The sequence below is a fragment of the Mirounga leonina genome, unplaced genomic scaffold, assembly GCF_011800145.1.
Source record: "Mirounga leonina isolate KUSES-001 unplaced genomic scaffold, KU_Mleo_1.0 Mir_53, whole genome shotgun sequence".
Taxonomy (NCBI): Eukaryota; Metazoa; Chordata; class Mammalia; order Carnivora; family Phocidae; genus Mirounga; species Mirounga leonina.
Window position 1 is genome coordinate 39,314,439 of NW_023270807.1, and position 20,350 is coordinate 39,334,788.

General features: G+C 36.2%; 1 protein-coding gene across 3 annotated transcripts in view; it reads left to right on the forward strand.

The window, feature by feature from the left end:
• The window catches only part of TTK (TTK protein kinase), a 77,985-nt gene that overhangs the window by 29,797 nt on the left and 27,838 nt on the right, over positions 1-20,350 (forward strand). Inside the window, exons 1-11 of one of the 3 annotated variants that reach the window (XM_034990604.1) lie at positions 3,189-3,258; positions 4,410-4,550; positions 8,641-8,863; positions 9,212-9,318; positions 11,534-11,677; positions 12,548-12,653; positions 12,815-12,887; positions 12,982-13,073; positions 14,489-14,576; positions 15,775-15,895; positions 19,861-20,009. In XM_034990604.1, coding sequence (XP_034846495.1) covers positions 4,412-4,550; positions 8,641-8,863; positions 9,212-9,318; positions 11,534-11,677; positions 12,548-12,653; positions 12,815-12,887; positions 12,982-13,073; positions 14,489-14,576; positions 15,775-15,895; positions 19,861-20,009 — 1,242 coding nt within the window. In that variant the 5' untranslated portion in view covers positions 3,189-3,258; positions 4,410-4,411. Of the gene's footprint in view, positions 1-3,188; positions 3,259-3,304; positions 3,411-4,409; positions 4,551-8,640; positions 8,864-9,211; positions 9,319-11,533; positions 11,678-12,547; positions 12,654-12,814; positions 12,888-12,981; positions 13,074-14,488; positions 14,577-15,774; positions 15,896-19,860; positions 20,010-20,350 lie in introns of those variants that run through there. The other 2 variants (XM_034990605.1, XM_034990603.1) reach the window with 2 other exon arrangements.

Consider the following 20,350-nt stretch of genomic DNA (forward strand, 5'->3'; position numbering starts at 1 on the left):
ATGTGGTATACATATACAATGGAATATTATGCAGCCATCAAAAAAACCCCCAAATTTTGCCATTTGCAATGACGTGGATGGAACTAGAGGGTATTATGCTAAGCGAAATAAGTCAATCAGAGAAAGACATGTATTATATGATCTCACTGATAGGAGGAACTCTTAATCTCAGGAAACAAACTGAGGGTTCTGTTCATTTATTAATCACAAAGCATTATGCTAAGTGAAATAAGTCAAGCAGAGAAAGTCAATTATATGGTTTCACTTATTTGTGGAATGTAAGGAATAGCATGGAGGATATTAGGAGAAGGAAGGGAAAAATGAAGGGGGGGAAATCGGAGGGGGAGTTGAACCATGAGAGACTATAGACTCTGAGAAACAAACTGAGGGTTCTAGAGGGGAGGGGGTTGAGGGATGGGTTAGCCTGGTGATGGGTATTAAGGAGGGCACGTATTGAATGGAGCATTGGGTGTTATACGCAAACAATGAATCATGGAACACATCAAAAACTAATGATGTAATGTATGGTGATTAAAATAATAAAATTTAAAAGAAAAACCAAAAATCTATAGGATTTTATAGACACTGCTAGAAATACAATGCAAACCACATATGTAATTGTCAATTTTCCATTAGCCATATTAAAAAGTAAGAAGAAATAGGTGAAATTAAATCTCATTAAATTTTTTATTTTGGAATAATTCTTGGTTTACACAAAGGTTGCAAATGTAGTACAGAAAATTGGTGTATACTCTTCACTCAATTTCCCTATTTTTAAGGTCTTATATAACTGTCAAAATTAAGACACCAACACTGGTACATTACTATTAACTAAATCACATTTATTATTTGGATTTCATCATTTTGCCCATTAATGTCCACTTTCTGTTCCAGGATCCAATCCATGATACCATATTGCATTTAGTTGTCATGTCTCCTTAGTCTCCTCTGGTCTGTGACAGGGGATATTAATTTTAATAATATATCTTATTTAATACACTATATAAAAAATATTTCAAACTGTGATCAATATTTACATTATCCATAATATATTTTACATTATTTTTTCATACTAAGTCTTCAAAATCCAGTGTGTATTTATACTTAAAACATATAAGCACTTTCACAGAAAGTACTTAATCTGCATTTAGATCTCACAAGATTTACATTTGAAAAAGTAGATTCACATACTCAGGTTCTAAACATACTTAAAAGTTCCAATAATTGCCCAGAATGTCAGGTTTTAATGAACTTAATTAATTTAAAAATTCAGTTCTTCAAATGCACTAGCCACATTTCAAGTGCTCAATAGTCTACGTAGCTAATAATTACCATATTGAACAGTACAGCTCTAGACCATTCTAAGGACTTTTGGCTTTTATTCTGGGTGAGACAGGGAGCTCTGAAGGGTTTTGAGCAAAGGTGTGATGTGATGTGATTGATTTAAGAATACTCTGCTGTGCTGGAGAATAAGTTGAAGTGAGGCAAAGGCAGACACAAGGAGACCAGCCAGGAGGCTACTGCACTAATCTAAGCGAGTGATGAAGGACTAGGCTGGTACCAGTGAAAGTTGGGAAGTGATAGGATTCCAGGAATACTTTGCTGGACCTAACACAATCTGCTTATAGATTGTATGTGGTGTCATGGATGACACCAAAGGTTTTGGCCTAAAAATTAGAACGAGATTGTCTTTTACAGAAGTTTTTGTAAGAAGCAGGTTTGGGGGATAAGGGAGAAGAAGATCGGAGGCTGTTTTAGACATTTTCAATTTTTAGGTACCTATGAGACAGTTAAGTGGAGATGTTAAGTAGGCAGTGTATATATGATTCTGGAGTTCAGGGGGGAGAGCTCAGCTGGAAAAATAAATTTGGGGGTCATTAGCATATAGTTGATGTTTAAAAATTAAGACTGGAGATTACCAAAGGAATGAATATATAGAAAGAAGTGTTAGGGTGAGGTTATTCAGCAGCTGTATTTTTAGGAAGATTCAAGTTTTGAAATCAGGCCCCAAGAGATCAACAGAATTGGTGGAATAATAATTCCTTCCAAGTAAAAGCAGCGTTAGACGCAACGGTGTAAAGGTGGCGATCACCCAACCATAGTCTACGGCAGATGATTCTCTTCTGCTGAGGTAAAAATAATTAGCCAGTAGATATAGAAAGATGCAGTAAGTGAGGAAGGGCTTTCTTGCTGGCTAAGTAGCTAGCCAGAGCTGGGAATGCGAGGGTTCTAAGGACAGTTTTGGAGTTAACAAGTGACAGCTGTAATCCGTTTCCTACACATACAACCAGCCTGTTCTACCATACAGCATTATGTCCTAATGCTGGTACAACAAAGACATCTCTTCGATTGGCAGAGAAGAGAAAGTGTTGCCTTGAATCACAAAGCCACTTTAACAGCAGAGCTCAGCAAGGGTAGATTACTAGGGAGGTGCCCTTTCCCTGAGGGCACCTGGGCTCCTGAATGGGACAGATTCGGAGGGAGGGCGCTGATCAGGCGGGTTCGGGCCGCTGCAATCCAGACGGGCTTGTGAATTCTGCACAGAAGTCTGACAAAGGGGAGGGCCTTAGCTTGAAGACGAAGCGCGGAGTTATTTATTCTAGGAGAGCGGAAAGGCACAAATGGAAAGCTCAAGGACAAAAAACACTGAGATTCTTGCGCAGGCCGCAGAGTTGAAGGTAGCTCTGCGAACGAACCGTTCTTGCCATATCCTCCCTAAGCCGGGCAGTGGGGAGGGCGAAGGACAGACTCCGGGGGCAGTGCGGCGGGAAGGGCCGACTCAGAGGGCATCTTTTAGGTCCTGATGCTCGGGGCAACGGTCCCCATCACTATTTTCCTCTCACCAGGTAGCTCCGCCCAGAGGTGACTCCCTCCCCGGCAAAAAATTTGGCCTGGTCAAACGAGAAAGTGCAGTAAAACTGGCCTATTGACAGTCCGGGAACGCCCACCAAATACGAGCGCCTAGGTACCGCCGGTGGAGTCAGAGCGCACCAACCCCCTAAGGCGGAACTGGCGGATCGCAGGGAGCCGGGCGGTGCTGACGCACGCAAGCCAATTACGGCAGACGCTTCCACGTGACTAGAACTGACCAATAGGCAGTCGCGACGATAGCGGCGGGGAAATTCAAACGTGTTTGAGGAGAGGGGCCTGGATTCCATCTTTTCTTCCCTACTCCGCTTTCTGGCGGTGAGTTCTCCCTCGCGGGCACACCGAGGAACGGCGGCGGCCCGTGTGTGGGCTCTTTAGCCACAAGGGTCGGTGAGTGGTTAGGGCGCGGCGGGGAGGACTCAGAGCCTGGTAGAAGACGTAGGGCGCGGCTAAACGAACTGAAGGGGGAGAGGAGGTCTCGCTGCTTCCGGCAATCCAGCGGGTGGTGAGGGAGATTTTGTTGAGGACCCAGGAAACAAGAGGTGGGTGTGTACCTCGCTGAAGAGGGCCTGGAGGGCACCTGGGGAGAGTTTTGGGGCCATGAAATCGTCTCCCAAAAGACACGCCCTCTTGTCTGGTGTTTTAGAACAGGGAGAGGAGACAGTGACCCCGTTCTGACAGTTACCTTTTGAACCTGACTTCAAATAGTGGTTTCTAGCTGCCCACTTTATCGCCCCTTTTCATTGTCAAACTCGAGGTCAGGGGCGGCATTAATATCAGTTACCCTGGGCTACTGGGTTAATGTCTGAGAATCACAAACCTGAGATTGACAGGAAGAACGACTGCAGACACTTTGTAACATCACCACCGTGCAGATGAGCAAGTGCTGGTGCTATAAGAATGCAGTAGATTTTTGGTTTTAGAATGATTAAGATAGCAAATCATAATTCTGCCAGATAGGCATAAGAACAAGCCTTCTGATACCACTTTATCAATAAAAGGCAATAATGTGTATATATTCTGCTTTGAACGCACTTGCAATGTGCAGGCTTACTCGCATACAGCAGGTGAATAAAGGAATGGTTTTCATTATCAAAAATATTCATTATGTCTATATGTCACTACCAGAATCCAAGTAAACACTCCCTCACATTTTAAAAAATGACTAAATTTGCAGATGGCCCAGAGGAAATAATTCTGGAAAAAGAGTGAAAGGAAAGTGTGGGAGAAAAATGGAAAGTTTGAAAGCAAGGAGGGGCAGCAATTTCTGTGTTGTGCAATGACTTCACTGAAGTTCTGTTGTGAAGAAAAGGTGTATCTGGCCTATTGGAAACCTTGCTGGACAAATTACAAGGATGTGCTGTTGTTTTTATGCGCATAGTTTCACAAATACTACTCTGATAATACATGTGTTTAGATGTGTTCGTATAACTAATGCTTTCGTCTTCTGGGTTCTAAAAGGCTAGCTGAGACATATTTTCTTTAATGCTAGTAAAAAGGAATGATGACCAGTTCAAAATTTTTTTTTTTTTTTGCCTTAGAAATGGAGGCTGAGGAGTTAAGTGGCAGAGAATTGACAATTGATTCTATAATGAACAAAGTGAGAGATATTAAAAATAAATTTAAAAATGAAGACCTTACTGATGAGCTAAGCTTGAATAAAGTCTCTGCTGATACTACAGGTGAGTTCCTTTTCTTTGAGTGCCTGCTAAGGTAAAGGAATGAAGTGTTAACCACTTGTATTTCATAAATGTAATTTTCTCAGTAATTGTTACTTGCCAGTTAGTCTACAAACACTTTATATTTTAAACCTTCTGTGTGGAAATGTTCCACAATTTTCTGCTTAAAAACAGAAACTTATTACAGTATGCTCTTAACTCTTCCATTACTGTCAGCTGTTATTTCTGTTGATACGCCTGCCATCAGTAGATATGCCATCTTTTTCCATTCTTTTTTTGCTGCAAACAGAAAAACATCATGAATCTTAATGAAATTATGGTATAAACTTAAAGTCAAAACTCCATTTTTGATAGGGGAGAATCTTCCTATTACTCCCCCTTTAATTCTCTTCTCCTTTGCTTATTACTCTGTTCCAGCGACAGTGGCTTCCCTGCTATCTCCTATATTCTAGACCAGCTTATATCCCAATCCCTTTGTTCTTGCTCTCCGCCTTGAACACCACTCCCAAGATAATCTGCCAACTCTTAGCTTTTCCAGGTCTGTTCACAGGTCATCTCGGTAAGGCCTTTCCTAGCTCACTTAAAATAGCAACCTACTGGTATGAGCATGTGTATCCTTTCCCTGTATTATTTTTCTCCATAGCATTAATCACCTTATATCTAATTTACTCATGAATTTGTTTGTCTGTCTCCTCCACTAGAACATGAGCTCCATGAAGGCATGATTTTTATCTGTTTTGTTATATCTACAGGGCTTAGAATGTTGCCTGACATGTAGTGGATACTTACATTTTTATTGGATGATGAATCAGTAAAAGTGCCCAAAGTTTAATACCCTAGCTTTATGAACAGTTAGCTCAGAAGCCTAATTCTCTATTTCAGATTATTGAGGTTGTTTTGAAAAGTGACCTTTAGATAAATTTGTTATGTCTATACTGACCATTAAATGGATGAGGGATTAAGTGGAAGAACCTGAAATCTAGTCATGATGGTAGATCATATTCAATTGAAACAACCTAGAAAATGATCATTTTGGTGTTAAGCAAAATCTAAGTAGAATATTACCATACTTTATTATGTGTACTTAAATAATGTTAAACCTTGCACACCAAGATGAGTCCTTATTTAAAATTCTTAGCTCGGGGCACCTGGGTGGCTCAGTCAGTTTAGCGTCTGCCTTGGGCTCAGGTCATGATCCCAGCGTCCTGGGGTCAAGTCCCATATTGGGCTCCCTGCTTGTCAGGGAGCCTGCTTCTCCCTCCTCTGCCGCCCCACCCCCCTGCTTGTGCTCTCTCTTGCACTCTCCCTCTTTCAAATAAATAAATAAAATCTTAAATAAAATAAAATTCTTAGCTCACTCAAAACTGTGAATACTTAACATATATTGATAACTGGGATATAAGACATTATCATAAGTATTGAGGGAAATCCAAAGATTAAAACCATGGTTTCTAGGTGACAAAAATTTATGTAATCACTACACTGCACTGTGAAATATGTTTGGCATCAAATAAATACTAACACAATAAGGCACAATTTAAGTTCTGAGTAGAGGGAGAATGGAGTACTCAGAGACCTGAGGAGTTCATTTGCAAACACTGTTTTTGTTTTGTAAATTTTATTTAAATTAAATTAATTAACATATAATGTATTATTAGTTTCAGAGGTAAAGGTCAGTGATGCATCAGTCTTCTGTAACACCCAGTGCTCAGTACTTCACGTGCCCTCCTTAATGTCCATCACCCAGTTACCCCATCTCCCCACCCCCTTCTCCAGCAACCCTCAGTTTGTTTCCTATGATTAAGAGTCTCTTATGGTTTGTCTCCCTGAGTTGTCTTGTTTTATTTTTTCCTCTCTTCCCCTATGATCCCGTTTTTTTCCTTAAATTCCACCTATGAGTGAGATTGTATGATAATTGTCTTTCTCTGATTGACTTATTTTGCTTAGCATAATACCCTCTAGTTCCATCAGGTCATTGCAAATGGCAAGATTTCATTTTTTTGATGGCTGAGTAGTATTCCATTGTATATATATACACCACATCTTCTTTATCCATTCGTCTGTTGATGGACATCTGGGCTCTTTCCATAGTTAGGCTATTGTGGACATTGCTGCTATAAACATTGGGGTGCAGGTGCCCCTTCAGATCACTACATTTGTATCTCTGGGGTAATTACCAGTAGTGCAATTGCTGGGTCTTAGGGTAGCTCTATTTTCAACTTTTTGAGGAACCTCCATACTGTTTTCCAGAGTAGCTGCACCAGCTTGCATTCCCACCAACAGTGTAAGAGGGTTCCCCTTTCTCTACATCCTCACCAACATCTGTCATTTCCTGACTTGTTAATTTTAGCCATTCTGACTGGTGTGAGGTGGTATCTCATTGAGGTTTTGATTTGTATTTCCCAGATGCCCAGTGATGTGGAGCATTTTTTCATGTGTCTGTTGGCCATTTGGGTGTCTTCTTTGGAGAAATGTCTGTTCATGTCTTCTGCCCATTCCTTGATTGGATTATTTGTTCTTTGGGTGTTGAGTTGGATAAGTTCTTTATAGATACTGGATACTAGCCCTTTATCTGATATTTGCAAATATCTATGCTCATTCTGTCAGTTGTCTTTTAGTTTTGTTGACTGTTTCCTTTGCTGTGCAAAAGCTTTTTATCTTGATGAAGTCCCAGTAGTTCATTTTTGCCTTTGTTTCCCTTGCCTTCTAGCAAGAAGTTGCTGTGGCCAAGATCATAGAAGTTGGCTGCTTGTGTTCTCTTGGATTTTGATGGATTCATGTCTCACATTTAGGTCTTTCATCCACTTTGAGTCTATTTTTGTGTATGGTGTAAGGAAATGGTCCCCTTTCATTCTTCTGCATGTAGCTGTCCAATTTTCCCCAACATCATTTGTTGAAGAGACTGTCTTTTTTCCACTGGATATTCGTTCCTGCTTTGTCAAAGATTAGTTGACCATAGAGTTGAGGGTCCATTTCTGGGCTCTCTATTCTGTTCCATTGATCTATGTGTCTTTTTGTGCCAGTACCATACTGTCTTGATGATTACAGTTATGTAATAGAGCTTGAAGTCCGGAATTGTGATGCCACCAGCTTTGGTTTTCTTTTTCAATATTCCTTTGGCTATTCGGCATCTTTTCTCATTCCAACACAGTGGTTTTAGACCTCTTGCAGACTAAGTTCTTAGGAGCTCAATGGAAGGGAGGTAAAAAAATGGAAAATGAAATTAATATCAGGCCAGATTAAATTTAAAATAAAAAAGCAGAGTAATGAATATGTTATGTTTTAGTAAAAAGCAGAAACAGTAATTTTGTTTGTTAAAGCAAAGATTTGCCCTTTTTGAAGGCAACTGAAACTGATAGAAGGAATGATAGTTTCTTTGGGAAATCTGAATTTAATAATTTATTGTTTAGTAATGACTAAAATATCCTGAACAGGAGACTGACATTAATTCAATTTGTCCTTTTAAAACAATTGACAGTAAAGAAAGTAAAAAAAAATAAGTTACAACATGAAAATTATGGAGAAATATGGGTAACTTGCAGGGAGAAGAAAATAACCATACCAGTTACTTATCTTTTATAAATTGTTTTTAATTGGGTTAAAGGTAAGTTTGAGATATATGGAGATAATGTTGCATGGGTGAGGTTGTAAAGAAGGTTATGTTAGGAATGGGGCAATAAGTTTTAAAATTTTTAATGAATAAGTCATTGATGAGGAATTTTCTAACAGTTGTTACAAGTGGTGGTGGGAGAGACTTAGGTTTTCTTTGGATAGTTAGGGGGCTGAAATAGAATTATGTTGCTAGAGCATAAAATTTTCTTAGACTACATATGGCCTTTTAAAAGCTACTTATAAAAGAGCTTATTTCCAAAGTTTTTCTTTCCTTCAAAATATGTAACTTTAGGAATAAAATAAACTCTTATAAAGGCATACATGCAGTAAATAAGTTGCTCATATTTATAGGAATTGTTAAAGTTTTATAGTGTTTTAAGGAGCTTATGAACATTTATACTGAGAATATAAATTATTAACTAATTTGAAAGGAAAGTGCAATTTGGCATTTGTTTTGGTATATTTTGTTCCTCTTATTCAGATAACTCGGGAACTGTTAACCAAATTATGATGATGGCAAACAACCCAGAGGACTGGTTGAATTTGTTGCTCAAACTAGAGAAAAACAGTGTCCCCCTAAATGAAGCTCTTTTAAATAAATTGATTGGTCGTTACAGTCAAGCAATTGAAGCCCTTCCTCCAGATAAATATGGCCAAAATGAGAGTTTTGCTCAAATTCAAGTGAGATTTGCTGAATTAAAAGCGTAAGTATTCACTTATTAACTACATTAACTACATCACATTGCACATAACTACATTATAAAAGAAACATGTCAGGATTAATTATAAGAAAATTAATATTTTTTAACCAAATCCTTTTGTTTATAATTAACAAGTGAGTATTGTAAACTCTGTTTACTATGTACATATTTCTACAAAAGTTACATATTCTGGACTCTGCCTAAAAAGATTTTAAAAACTAACTGATTAGTATTTAATTTTACAAACAGAGAAAAACATGCCATGTCCCTTGGAAAATTGAATGAGGAGTTATCAAACTTAAGTAGCTATGTCCTTCTTCTTAAAATTTGACTCTATAATCTTTATTACAGTATTCAGGAGCCGGACGATGCCCGTGACTACTTTCAGATGGCCAGAGCAAACTGCAAGAAATTTGCTTTTGTGCATGTATCTTTTGCACAGTTTGAACTATCACAAGGTAATTTGAAAATGTCAAGTCCAAATTTTAAGTAATAGATAACTTCCTGCTGTAACTCAGACTGTAATGTTAAATCATACATATGAAGTAGAAATTTGAGGTGAAAGGCATGGAAGTTGATAAGATGAGAATATGGGGGAAGAATGCCACCAAAGTGTAAATGCAGAGAATATCTGTTATACTAGCTTTTCTACTTGTAAGGCATAATCCAGGGAAATAAGCATGAACATCGTATTTGTGCTATTAATTAGATTCAGGAAATGCCTAAGGAAAGTGGCTTTTTCACTGCATACTTGTGCAGTAGAAGGATATCAGATACTTAAGTTAGCACTTAGATAAACTTTCCTTATGCTGTGGTTTCATACTACAAAAATATATATCAAAATATAATTATAGCATTAATTGGTACTTCCCCCTTTTTAATTAAAAAGAAAAGCAAACTGCTGTAGAAGCTTTTATTTCTTGTTTTTTTTGATTCTTGAATAGTCTGGACTTTTTGGACTTTTGGATAGAACCATGGCAATCTCTTCCTCAGACATTTTTAGTCTACCTATTCTGTCTTTTCTTTTTCTCATTTTCTGGGACTTTTGGATCCATGCTCAGTCTGCCCTCTAGCCACATTCCTAATTTTCCCTCTGCTCCAGCCCTGATCCCATTTACTACCAGTGATACACATAACACTAACTGGTTTGGCTCAGCCAGAATCCCCATCATCGTGCCCATAGCAGGGCTCAGTCACTGGAGTTTATTTCCCAGGACTGAGGTTGGAGAAAAGCATTGTGAAAACTCAGGAAATGGTTTGAAAACCCTGGACTTTTACTTATTTATAATATTTCTGAGTCCTAGTTATCTGAATCATCTCTAATCTATCCTGTGTACTGTCAGGTGACTTAAAAAAAAATTCATTCCTTTTTTGCCTAGGAAAATTGATTACTCCTTGCTTATTAGAGTAAGTTTGGCCAGACCTTTAATACCCTCTCTCCATTTTACTTAAAACATTTGTTGAAGTATTATGGCCTATCAACAGCAACTATAAATTTTATATCTTTAGAACATATAAATATTGAAAATCTCAAATTTTGTTATCTGTAAAAAAGAAATAACCTTTATCACTGCGATGTAGTAGTGGCCTCAAGGTCAAAATTGTGATTATTTTGAACAAGGTTATGAATAGGCTCTCAGGAAATATACACATCTCTGAAATCCTATGTGTAGTTTGGTGTGTATGTATATTTTTGTAGTGTTGGAAGACAGTCCATAGTTTTTATCAGACTCTCGAAGGGGTCTGTGACCTTATTAAGCTCCCTAATACTAGTTCTTATCTAAGCCTGCCTTTCTTTTGCTGCCCTAAAATGCTCAAATCCTGAAATACCAGTACTCTGAATAAATGTATACTTAGCCACTATCAGATAGATTTATATTCTTAAAATTTGTAAACTGTCAGAAACCAGAGGCCGTCTCTTAATCATTTTTAAATCCGAAGTGCCAAGTGTGTAGCATAGCTGAGTGGCTCCCATAAATGCTAATAACACATTCCATATGATCCATGATGTATACATTTGATATTTAGCAATCAAATTCTAGACAAAATATATTAAGTTTGCATTTGAAAGGAAATTTGATGATTTATTTGTAGTCAGATAATTTTAGTAGTCTCAATTATTTTGCATTTTTGGGATAGTATAGCTAAGTCTGGTAGCTAAAGACTAATCTTTGTCATTACTTTTTAAAATATGAGTCCTTTTGAGAGAGAATTCCCTTTAGCAAAAGATGTCGACCTTAATAACTAAATGTTGTCATGAATGATAATTATTATACTGCACTGTAATAGATTGGTGTTCTTGGGACTATAGTAACATCTAGGGCTTAGTTTTCCCTTTTACTAAGTTCCTTAAGTTTCTGTTTTATTTGGTTTTTGCTACCCCCACTTTATACTGCTTTGTTATATTTCTTTTACTTTTGAAAATGGACAATGATGATAAAGCTAATGCATAATTATGTTAATTACATATTAAATAAGTAAACTATTTGACAGGAATTATTACCAAAAGAGAAACTGCTTTTATTTGCTTATGAAATAAGGTACATGAATCTTGGATCTTGGAATAAATATTTTTGCCTAAGCCTTTTAAATTTTTCCCTAGGTCCTGATGAATAAGTATCTGGGGAATGAAGATTACTGCATTAAAATGACATTTATTTTTTACTTTGTTAGGTAATTTCAAAAAAAGTAAACAACTTCTTCATAAAGCTGTAGAATGTGGAGCAGTACCACTGGAAATGCTGGAAATTGCCATTCGGAATTTGAACCTTCAAAAGAAGCAGCTGCTTTCAGAGGAGGAAAAGAAGAGTTTATTAGGTAAATGTATTAATGTGTGCTACTACTTTTCTGTGGTAGATTGTCTGTAAAAAAGAATACAGGGTAGTATTTTATTTATTTTTAGAGATTTTTTATTTATTTGAGAGAAAACATATGCACAAGTGAGGTGTGGAGGGAAGGGGGGAGCAGAGGGAGAGGGAGAAAACCCTGGACTTTTACTTATTTATAATATTTCTGAGTCCTAGTTATCTGAATCATCTCTAATCTATCCTGTGTACTGTCAGGTGACTTAAAAAAAAAATTCATTCCTTTTTTGCCTAGGAAAATTGATTACTCCTTGCTTATTAGAGTAAGTTTGGCCAGACCTTTAATACCCTCTCTCCATTTTACTTAAAACATTTGTTGAAGTATTATGGCCTATCAACAGCAGGGCTCCATCCCAGAACCCCAGGATCATGACCTGAGCTGAAGGCAGACGATTCACCAACTAAGCCACCCAAGTGTCCCCAGGATAATATTTTAAAGAAAATACCATCTTTGTAGAATGATCAAAATCTAAATTTTAGATGTAAAGGAGGTAGGACTTTTAGAAGTAACAAAATATTTATTAACCCTTTTGGAATTTTTTTTTCCCCTAATCAAACTCATTAGTAACACATTAAAAACAATCTAAGCAAGAGATTAGGGGTGCCTTTATTCTGGGGAAACAGGTATGTCATGAATCAGTTGTGAAGTATAGTTAGAGGATTATCTTCATAACATCTTCATGTCTGCATATCTTATTTGAGGACAAGTGTTTACCATAAATTATCTTTTTAAATATTCTTATTTCTGAGATTACTTTTTTTGTGTATTCCTTATATCTTTATGAATTTAATTACAATTTAAAAATGTTTACAACATCTACAGTATTGACTGCTCAAGAATCATTCCCCAGTTCACTTGGACACTTACAGAATAGGAACATCAGTTGTGATTCCAGAGGACAAACTACGAAAGCCAGGTTTTTGTATGGGTAAGGAAACTAAATCTGTTTTTTAAATGTTCATCATGTATTTACATTATTTATACACCTGCATATGTATTTTAATGTTATGGTAATAACATTAGCAATTAATAGAAATACATATGTTAATATTATTCTTTTAAAAATTGGGGTATTTTCTTTCTGTATAGAGAGAACATGCCCCCTCAAGATGCAGAGATAGGTCATCGAAATCCCTTGAAACAAACAAACAAAGCTAAACGAGTAAGTTATTTTTAATCTACCTTGATTAAAGTGATAGCAGTGAGGTATATGTTTATTTCCTAGTTGGTTACTTAATCTTTCAAAACATTTTTAGTCATGCCCATTTGGAAGAGTCCCAGTTAACCTTCTAAGTAGCCCGGATTATGGGAAGACAGATGGTTCAGTTGTACCAAGTTTTACAAAAAGGTATGTTTGAATTTTAATTTTTTGTTTTCAATACTTAAAGATTGGTGACAGAATGGTCACAAAGTCTTTTATTGCCTAATAGTAATTTTGATTAAATTTTTATTTAGTATTAAAGGTTACCGAGTCTCTAAATGCTATTAGGAAGAAAGGAATGACTTTATTTTACTTTTTCACTCATTAAAAATTAAAGGAATGGGAGTGCCTGGCTGGCTCAGTTGCTGGAACATGTGACTCTTGATCTTAGGGTTGTGAGTATGAGCCCCATGTTGGGTGTAGAGATTACTTAAAAATAAAATCTTAAAAAAAGAAATTGAATGATTAACAAATTAGGAAACACAGCAGAAAAAATACTAGGTCAATATTAAAAGTTTATGCAGATGTTCCTGGGGTAAAAACTCCTGTTTGGACATTTCTTGCTTATGGATAGCCTCTCTGGTAATAATCTCTTCCTCATGTGTATGAATGTCTTCATAGCAGGGGCAGGAACAATTTCTTTGCTAGCAGGTTCAAGGAAAAGAGCTGCTATCAATGGGAAAGATGATGAATTCACTCATTTGCTTCAGAGCCCAGGGTATCAAGAGGTGGAGAAGGGCAGGTAGAGATAAAATATTGTTCATCACATCCAGTGTGTTCTCCTTCCTTCAAGTTGAGTGTTTATCCCCTTAAAGGAAGTGGGAATCTAGTAATCCAGCTTAGCTAAGGAAATTTTTCTGTTCTGTTCTTATCTCTAATCATTCTTGATTTCTTATTTCTATTAGAAAAGGCTCCTTGGATTCCAGAGAATCGTTTTGCAAATAAACTTCAGAAGTACAACTGCTTGTTCTTAGTTGACATCCTCTTTAATTAAAATCCTGTCATGCTTAGGGCTTGACTAAAGATAGATATTAAGAGAGCATTTTGGTTGTCCAAAATCTTATGAGATGACTTGTCTTCTCCATTTCAAATACCTAGCTGAAGAATAAAGGAGACTTTCTCCCACTATAAAAAAATAAGAACAAAAACAAACCAGCCATTTTCTCGGTGCTTGTTATGTTAGACTATATGCTAACCACTGTGGAGGCCCATGGGAAGGCTTATACTCGAGTTCTTAAGCTGTTTGCAATCTGAAGTGTAGTTTCACCTACATACTGCTGTCCCATTCTCCTTTACTACAGTTATACTTAGCTGCAACTCTTACTTAATACATAATGAAGTACTACTTACCTCTATCCCTTTTGTCATTTCCCAGCTCCTAATTTAGTTATATTTGTACTATAATCATGCTATTTTTAAAAAAAAATTTTTTTTTCAAGTGATCTTTCCAATTAAGTGTACATCTTGCTAAAAAGTCAACTTTAAAATGGAAAAAAAAAAACCACACTGAAAAGATTAATTTCAAGGTAAGCATTAAAACTATTTTGTTTTGTGGGTAATAGACAGACCTCTGGATCAGAACGCCGAGATGTGATTGTGCCTGGATCTAAATCAACTGGAAATGATTCCAGTGAATTGAGACATTTAAAGGTATTTTAATTTTTAAATCTCTACATGGAGCAAGGGTTCCTGATCCAGGATTCATGAAGTTTTTTCTGGGAAAGGGGTCCAGTGGTGTTCCTGCAGTCCCGAGAGATACAGGACTACTAATGGAAAGTGATACAGAAGTCCTAAACTGTTCCTCCAAAACTGAGGTGGTAGCAAAATGATCAATGATCTCCTGGGATAACTTTGAAGTAACAATTATTATGCATATGTTTAAGCAGATTAGTTGGCCTGGATTTGGGAATAGGTTAGGGAGCCATTCCCCCCAATTTTTGTTTCTTGGTGTGTTTAATCATAGGATCTGACAAGGCATCTTATACAGCAAATGAGGGTAAATGTGATGTGTCTTTGTAAATTCAAAAGATACAATTTTATTAGTCTCTGATGCACTGATTTTTAGGGGTTATACTATTCTTATTGTACTTGAGTTCAACCACTGAACTCACAATGTGGGTCTTTTCAGTTTGTATTTTTTGTGATTCCTCTCTTTCATGGTCTATGCTTATTTTAACTAATCACAGCTATCTTAGAGTATAGAAGCATAATTATATCAAAAGTTTACTTTTTGGATTTAGAATAATTACTGTTTTAGACTTACACAAATCTTAATTTTCACTAATGTTATTTTTGGGATAAAATATAATCACAGTAACAAAATAATGAGGCATGTCTTATGTTGGATTCAAAATTTCAATCTCTCTTGGGGCGCCTGGGTGGCTCAGTCATTAAGCATCTGCCTTCCGCTCAGGTCATGATCCCAGGTTCGTGGAATCAAGCCCCGCATCGGGCTCTCTGCTCGGCAGGAAGCCTGCTTCTCCCTCTCTCACTCCCCCTGCTTGTGTTCCCTCTCGCTGCGTCTTTCTCTGTCAAAAAATAAATAAAATCTTAAAAAAAAAAAAAAAATTTCAATCTCTCTTTTTAATTGAATATATTTTAGCAGTTGATTATGTCCATTGAAAGCACATTGCCCAAATATATGGTTATATGGACATTCCCGATGCTCTAGTCAATAATTCAAGAAATTAATCTGTTCTCAGTTTGTGAGTCTACATCTGATAATAGTAGGTAATTTAGTTAGCAATCTTTTCACGTAGATGAGACTTCAGTATTTCGAACACTAAGACAAATTAGTGTTGTTGTTTATGAGACTTTATTTTTTTGATACCTTATTCTTTTTATGTAGTCTATTCAAAATATCCATTCCAAGGAACCTCTGATGTTAGATGAGAAGAGTTCTGAACTTATTACTGATTCAGTAACCTTGAAGAATAAAACGGAATCAGGTCTTCTAACAAAATTAGAAGGTAAGAGAAACAAGATAAGCTTCCTTAATTAAGAATACCACTTTAGGGACGCCTGGGTGGCTCAGTCGGTTAAGCGCCTGCCTTTGGCTCAGATCATGATCCCAGGGTCCTGGGATTGAGTCCTGCATGGGCTTCCTGCTCTGCAGGGAGCCTGCTTCTCCCTCCCCTTGCTTGTGCGTACTCTCTCTCTCTCTCTCTCAGATAAATAAATAAATAAAATCCTAAAAAAAGAAAGAACACCACTTTGTTGCTTGTGGAAGTTGACCAGACATCTAAGAATTACAATGTAAGACTGTATCTATATCCCTTTATCTTGGTGTCAGTTGAATTAAATAGAATGTATGAAAAAATATTGAATTCTGTAGCAACAGAAGTTTATTTGCCTACAAGGTGCCTAGAAAGAAGAGTGGAGGGAAAGTACAATGGGGCTGAGTTAGATTTCTCAGTTGGCTTGACAAATATTTCTGGAAAAAACAGAAGCTGTATTGCCTATAGGACAGTTCTCTTTTCTCTTTTATCAAACATTTGATTTTCCACCATATGAGTACTATGATAAATTTTCTAAGGGTATATAAATGAATGAGACAGGGTCCCAAGGAGATTGCCATCCAGCATGGAAGAGAGACTGATAAATATAATGCTGTGTAGAGTTTAGAGAGTGTTATGAGAACCACATAAATAAAATACTAAGAATTCAGAGGCGGGAGAAACCTGAAGAACCAATTGGTTTAGGATAAATAAGAAAATGTTTTGGGGAGGCAAAGAAACATGAAGAACTGTTTGGGTTTAAATAGGAAGAAATAGCAGTGATAGAGTATTTCAGATGGAGAGAATAGCAAAAGCAAAAGAATAAAACATTTTGGAACCAAAGACAGTCTAGTTACGTGAAAAAACTATAACAGGTCATGTAAAAGTGGGAGATAAGACTAGGTAGACTAAACACCAGGCTTAAAATTTTTTTTGTAAACATCAGAGTACCAATAACGATTTTTGAGCAAGATCACGAATTGGATGATTCTTGCCCAAACAGGTTGACAGATTGACTGTATTTTTTTCATTAACTGGACTGAGGAGGAAAACTGGGACAAACTAGGCTTGCCGAGACTCTTTGGTTTCCAAACTGAGACTTTCCTGGTGTTAGCCCTGGAAGTTCCATAAATCATCTTACCCTCAGTCCCTAACAAACTGGGACTGTTAATTGTCCTAGAATAGTCTTCTTTTGCCATTATTTTGACTCAGAATAGATTCCTATTTCTAGTATTTGGAGGAGATTTTCATGGCATCTGTTATAAATTGGTATTGTTGAAAAATCATTTTTACCAAATATGCTTGTTAATAGTACTAATCTGACACCTAATTTAATGTTTTTCAATAAAAGCCTGTTGAGTACCTACCTACACAGTGCCAGTAATACTTTATTATATAGTAAAACTTCCAGTCACAAAACTGCCCAAATCATAAGAGTATATAACCCAGTGAAATAGCATTTCAGGAGCACCTGGCTGGCTCAGTCGGTTAAGTGTCTGCCTTTGGCTCAGGTCATGATCCTGGGGTCCTCGGATCAAGTCACATGTTGGCTCCTTGCTCAGTGGGGAGCCTGCTTCTCCCTCTGCCTGCCGCTCCCCCTGCTTGTGCTCGTTCTCTCTCAAATAAATAAAATCTTAAAAAAAAAAAAAATAGCATTGTAGTCATACACATTTCTTCTGAGTGTATTCGAAGAGTGGGGTTGTAGGATCACAGGATGTGCATATGTTCAACTGTGGCGGATAGTGCCAAACAGTTTTCTAGAATGGTTGTACTTTTGACCAGCAGTAGTTTGCTCTTGCTCCATATTAGTCCCAATTGTTTTATTGTTGGTTTTTAATTTTAGACATTTGGATGCTGCTAAGTGATAGATAGCTCATTGTGGTTTTAATTTGTGCTTCTCTGATAGCTTACGATGTTGAACATCTTTTTCTATGTTTATTGGCCATTTGGATATCCTCTTGTGAAGTTCTTGTTTGAATCTCTGGCCAATTTTTCTATTGGGGTTTTCTTTTTTTTTCTCATTGATTCCTAGGAGATATTTATATCATCTAGATACATATCCTTTGTTGGATAGATGTGTTACAAGTAACTTTTCCCATTATGTAGTGAAGACTTTTTAGGAAAAGAATTCTTAAATATTGTGCATTTTAATTTATCAGTCTTTTCCTATGTGGTGTTTCCTGTCTTTAAACAAATCTGTTCCTATAATGATATTTCCATATATTTTAAATGATTTATCATCTTGCCTTTCACATTTAGATTTATATTCTATCTGAAATTAATATTTATGTATATGTAAGATGAAGTATCAAGATTCTGTTGGTTTTTTTCCCCATGTAGATATCCAGTCGGTCCAGCATCATTTATTGAAAAGACCCTCTTTTCCCTCAGAAAATTATAAATTAGATGATCCTATGTGTGATGTTTGGTTTTGGATTCTTTGTTTCATAGTTCTTTTTATCTGTCTTTGTGCCTGGGTTCTTAATTACTGCAATAAGTATATCTGTCAGTTGTAAAATCTTCCAACTTCATTCATCTTTGAGGCTATATCAGCTATTTAGGGCTTTAGGGTTTCTGTATAAATGTTAGAATCTATTTTGTAAAAAATGGGATTTTGACTGAGATCCTAACAGGACAGGTTGACATCTTAACAGGTAAGTTTTCTCCTCCACTAACCTGGCATATCCCTTCATTCATTTAAGTAGTATTTAAAATGTTATTGAGAATCATTTTCTGTGTTGAGACTTTTCTTATCTTTTGCTATAGTTATTCCTAGATATCTGACATATTTTTGATGCTGTGATGAATAGGATCTTTTTTTTTAAATTTTTTAAATTTTTTATCGTCTACTTCTTGTTGTTGGTATATAAAAATATAACTGGTTTTAGTTATTGATCTTAAATACAGTGATGTTTGCTAAATTTACAGAATAATTCTAATATTTTTCTATGGATTCTTTCATGCTGTTTGAAAATAACATTTTTTTCCTTCTAATTCTTTTAACCTTTTTTTTTTCTTGCTGTATTGCACTTAACACCATGATGAATAGAATGGATGATGAATAGATGAATAGAAAGGATGATAGGTGCCGATCTTAACTCATTCCCTGTTGTAGAGGGAAGCTTTCAATATTTTACCCTTTTATGATAATTGCTGTAGATTTTTGTGGCTATTGTTTATCAAATATCAGAACAGTGAATTTTACTTTATACTCAGAGTACTGTTAGGTTTTTTTTTTTGTGACTGAGTGTTGAATTTTATCAAATGCTTTTTCTGCATTTGAGTTGATCATATATTTTTCTTCTCTGTTGTGTTATGGCAAATTAAATTGATTTTAAAAGTTAATCAAACTTTGTATTTAGGAATAAACAACTTGGTCATCATTATCCCTTTTGTATATCAGTTACAAATATTTGTTTAGGATTTTTGCATTTATTATGGTAGGAATGAATATTGATAATCATAGGAGAGTAAATATATTGTTGAGGCTCTTTTGTTCAGAGACCATTAAGAAAATAAGATACAGTCAGTCTAGTTTAAGGTAAAATTTTTGGTAAAAAACTAGAGGTCTATGAAAAGTAGTGGATTAGCTTTTCTCTATTAGCAAGACCTTATGAGGTATATATATTTTTAAATTTTTACTTATTTGTTCGGTGTTTGCTGGTGAAGACCAGAAGTACTTAAATTCAGAATGGCTTCTGATAAAGCTCTAGGTAGCAACTTAGGAAGATGGCTGTGGCACCTAAGTAAAATTGATTTGCTAAAAACAAATTGTCAGCAGCTGGCTTAAAGTTTTTAGTTTCCTTTTTTTGTTTTGTTTTGTTTTTTAAGAGCAAAGTGCTAATACAGTTTGTAACATGTTCTGTAGTTCAGATTTAATCTTGTTATTATCAAATATTCTCTCCTTTTATTGATAATAACCACAAATGCAATTTCAGAAACTAAGGAACATCAAGAACCAAAGGTTCCAGAGAGTAACCAGAAACAGTGGCAGTCTATGAGAAAGCCAGAATGTGTAAACCAGAATCCTGCTGCATCTTCAAATCAGTGGCAGATTCCAGAGATATCCCGAAAAGTTGATACAGAGGTAACTTTCTTTTCCTCTCAAGTATAGCATTGCCATTGTTTGTAATGTGGATGATCATGTTAAATGTTTTCTTCTTTTATTTAATCCTTATGTACCATAGTTAGTGGAATAGTTTAAAGGTTTTTTTTATTATTATTATTCACAAAACAGTGATTACTAATAGTCACAGATTCAGTAGAAGTGTATGTTAAGCGGAAGTCTTTTATTTTCAGTGGTGTTTCTAGATTTCTGGTAAACTGGTGCAAGGGGTCAGCAAACTACAGCCTATGGGTCAAATCTAGTTCCCAGCCTGTCTGTAAAAAACGTTTTATTGGAACACAGCCATGCCCATTCATTACTGT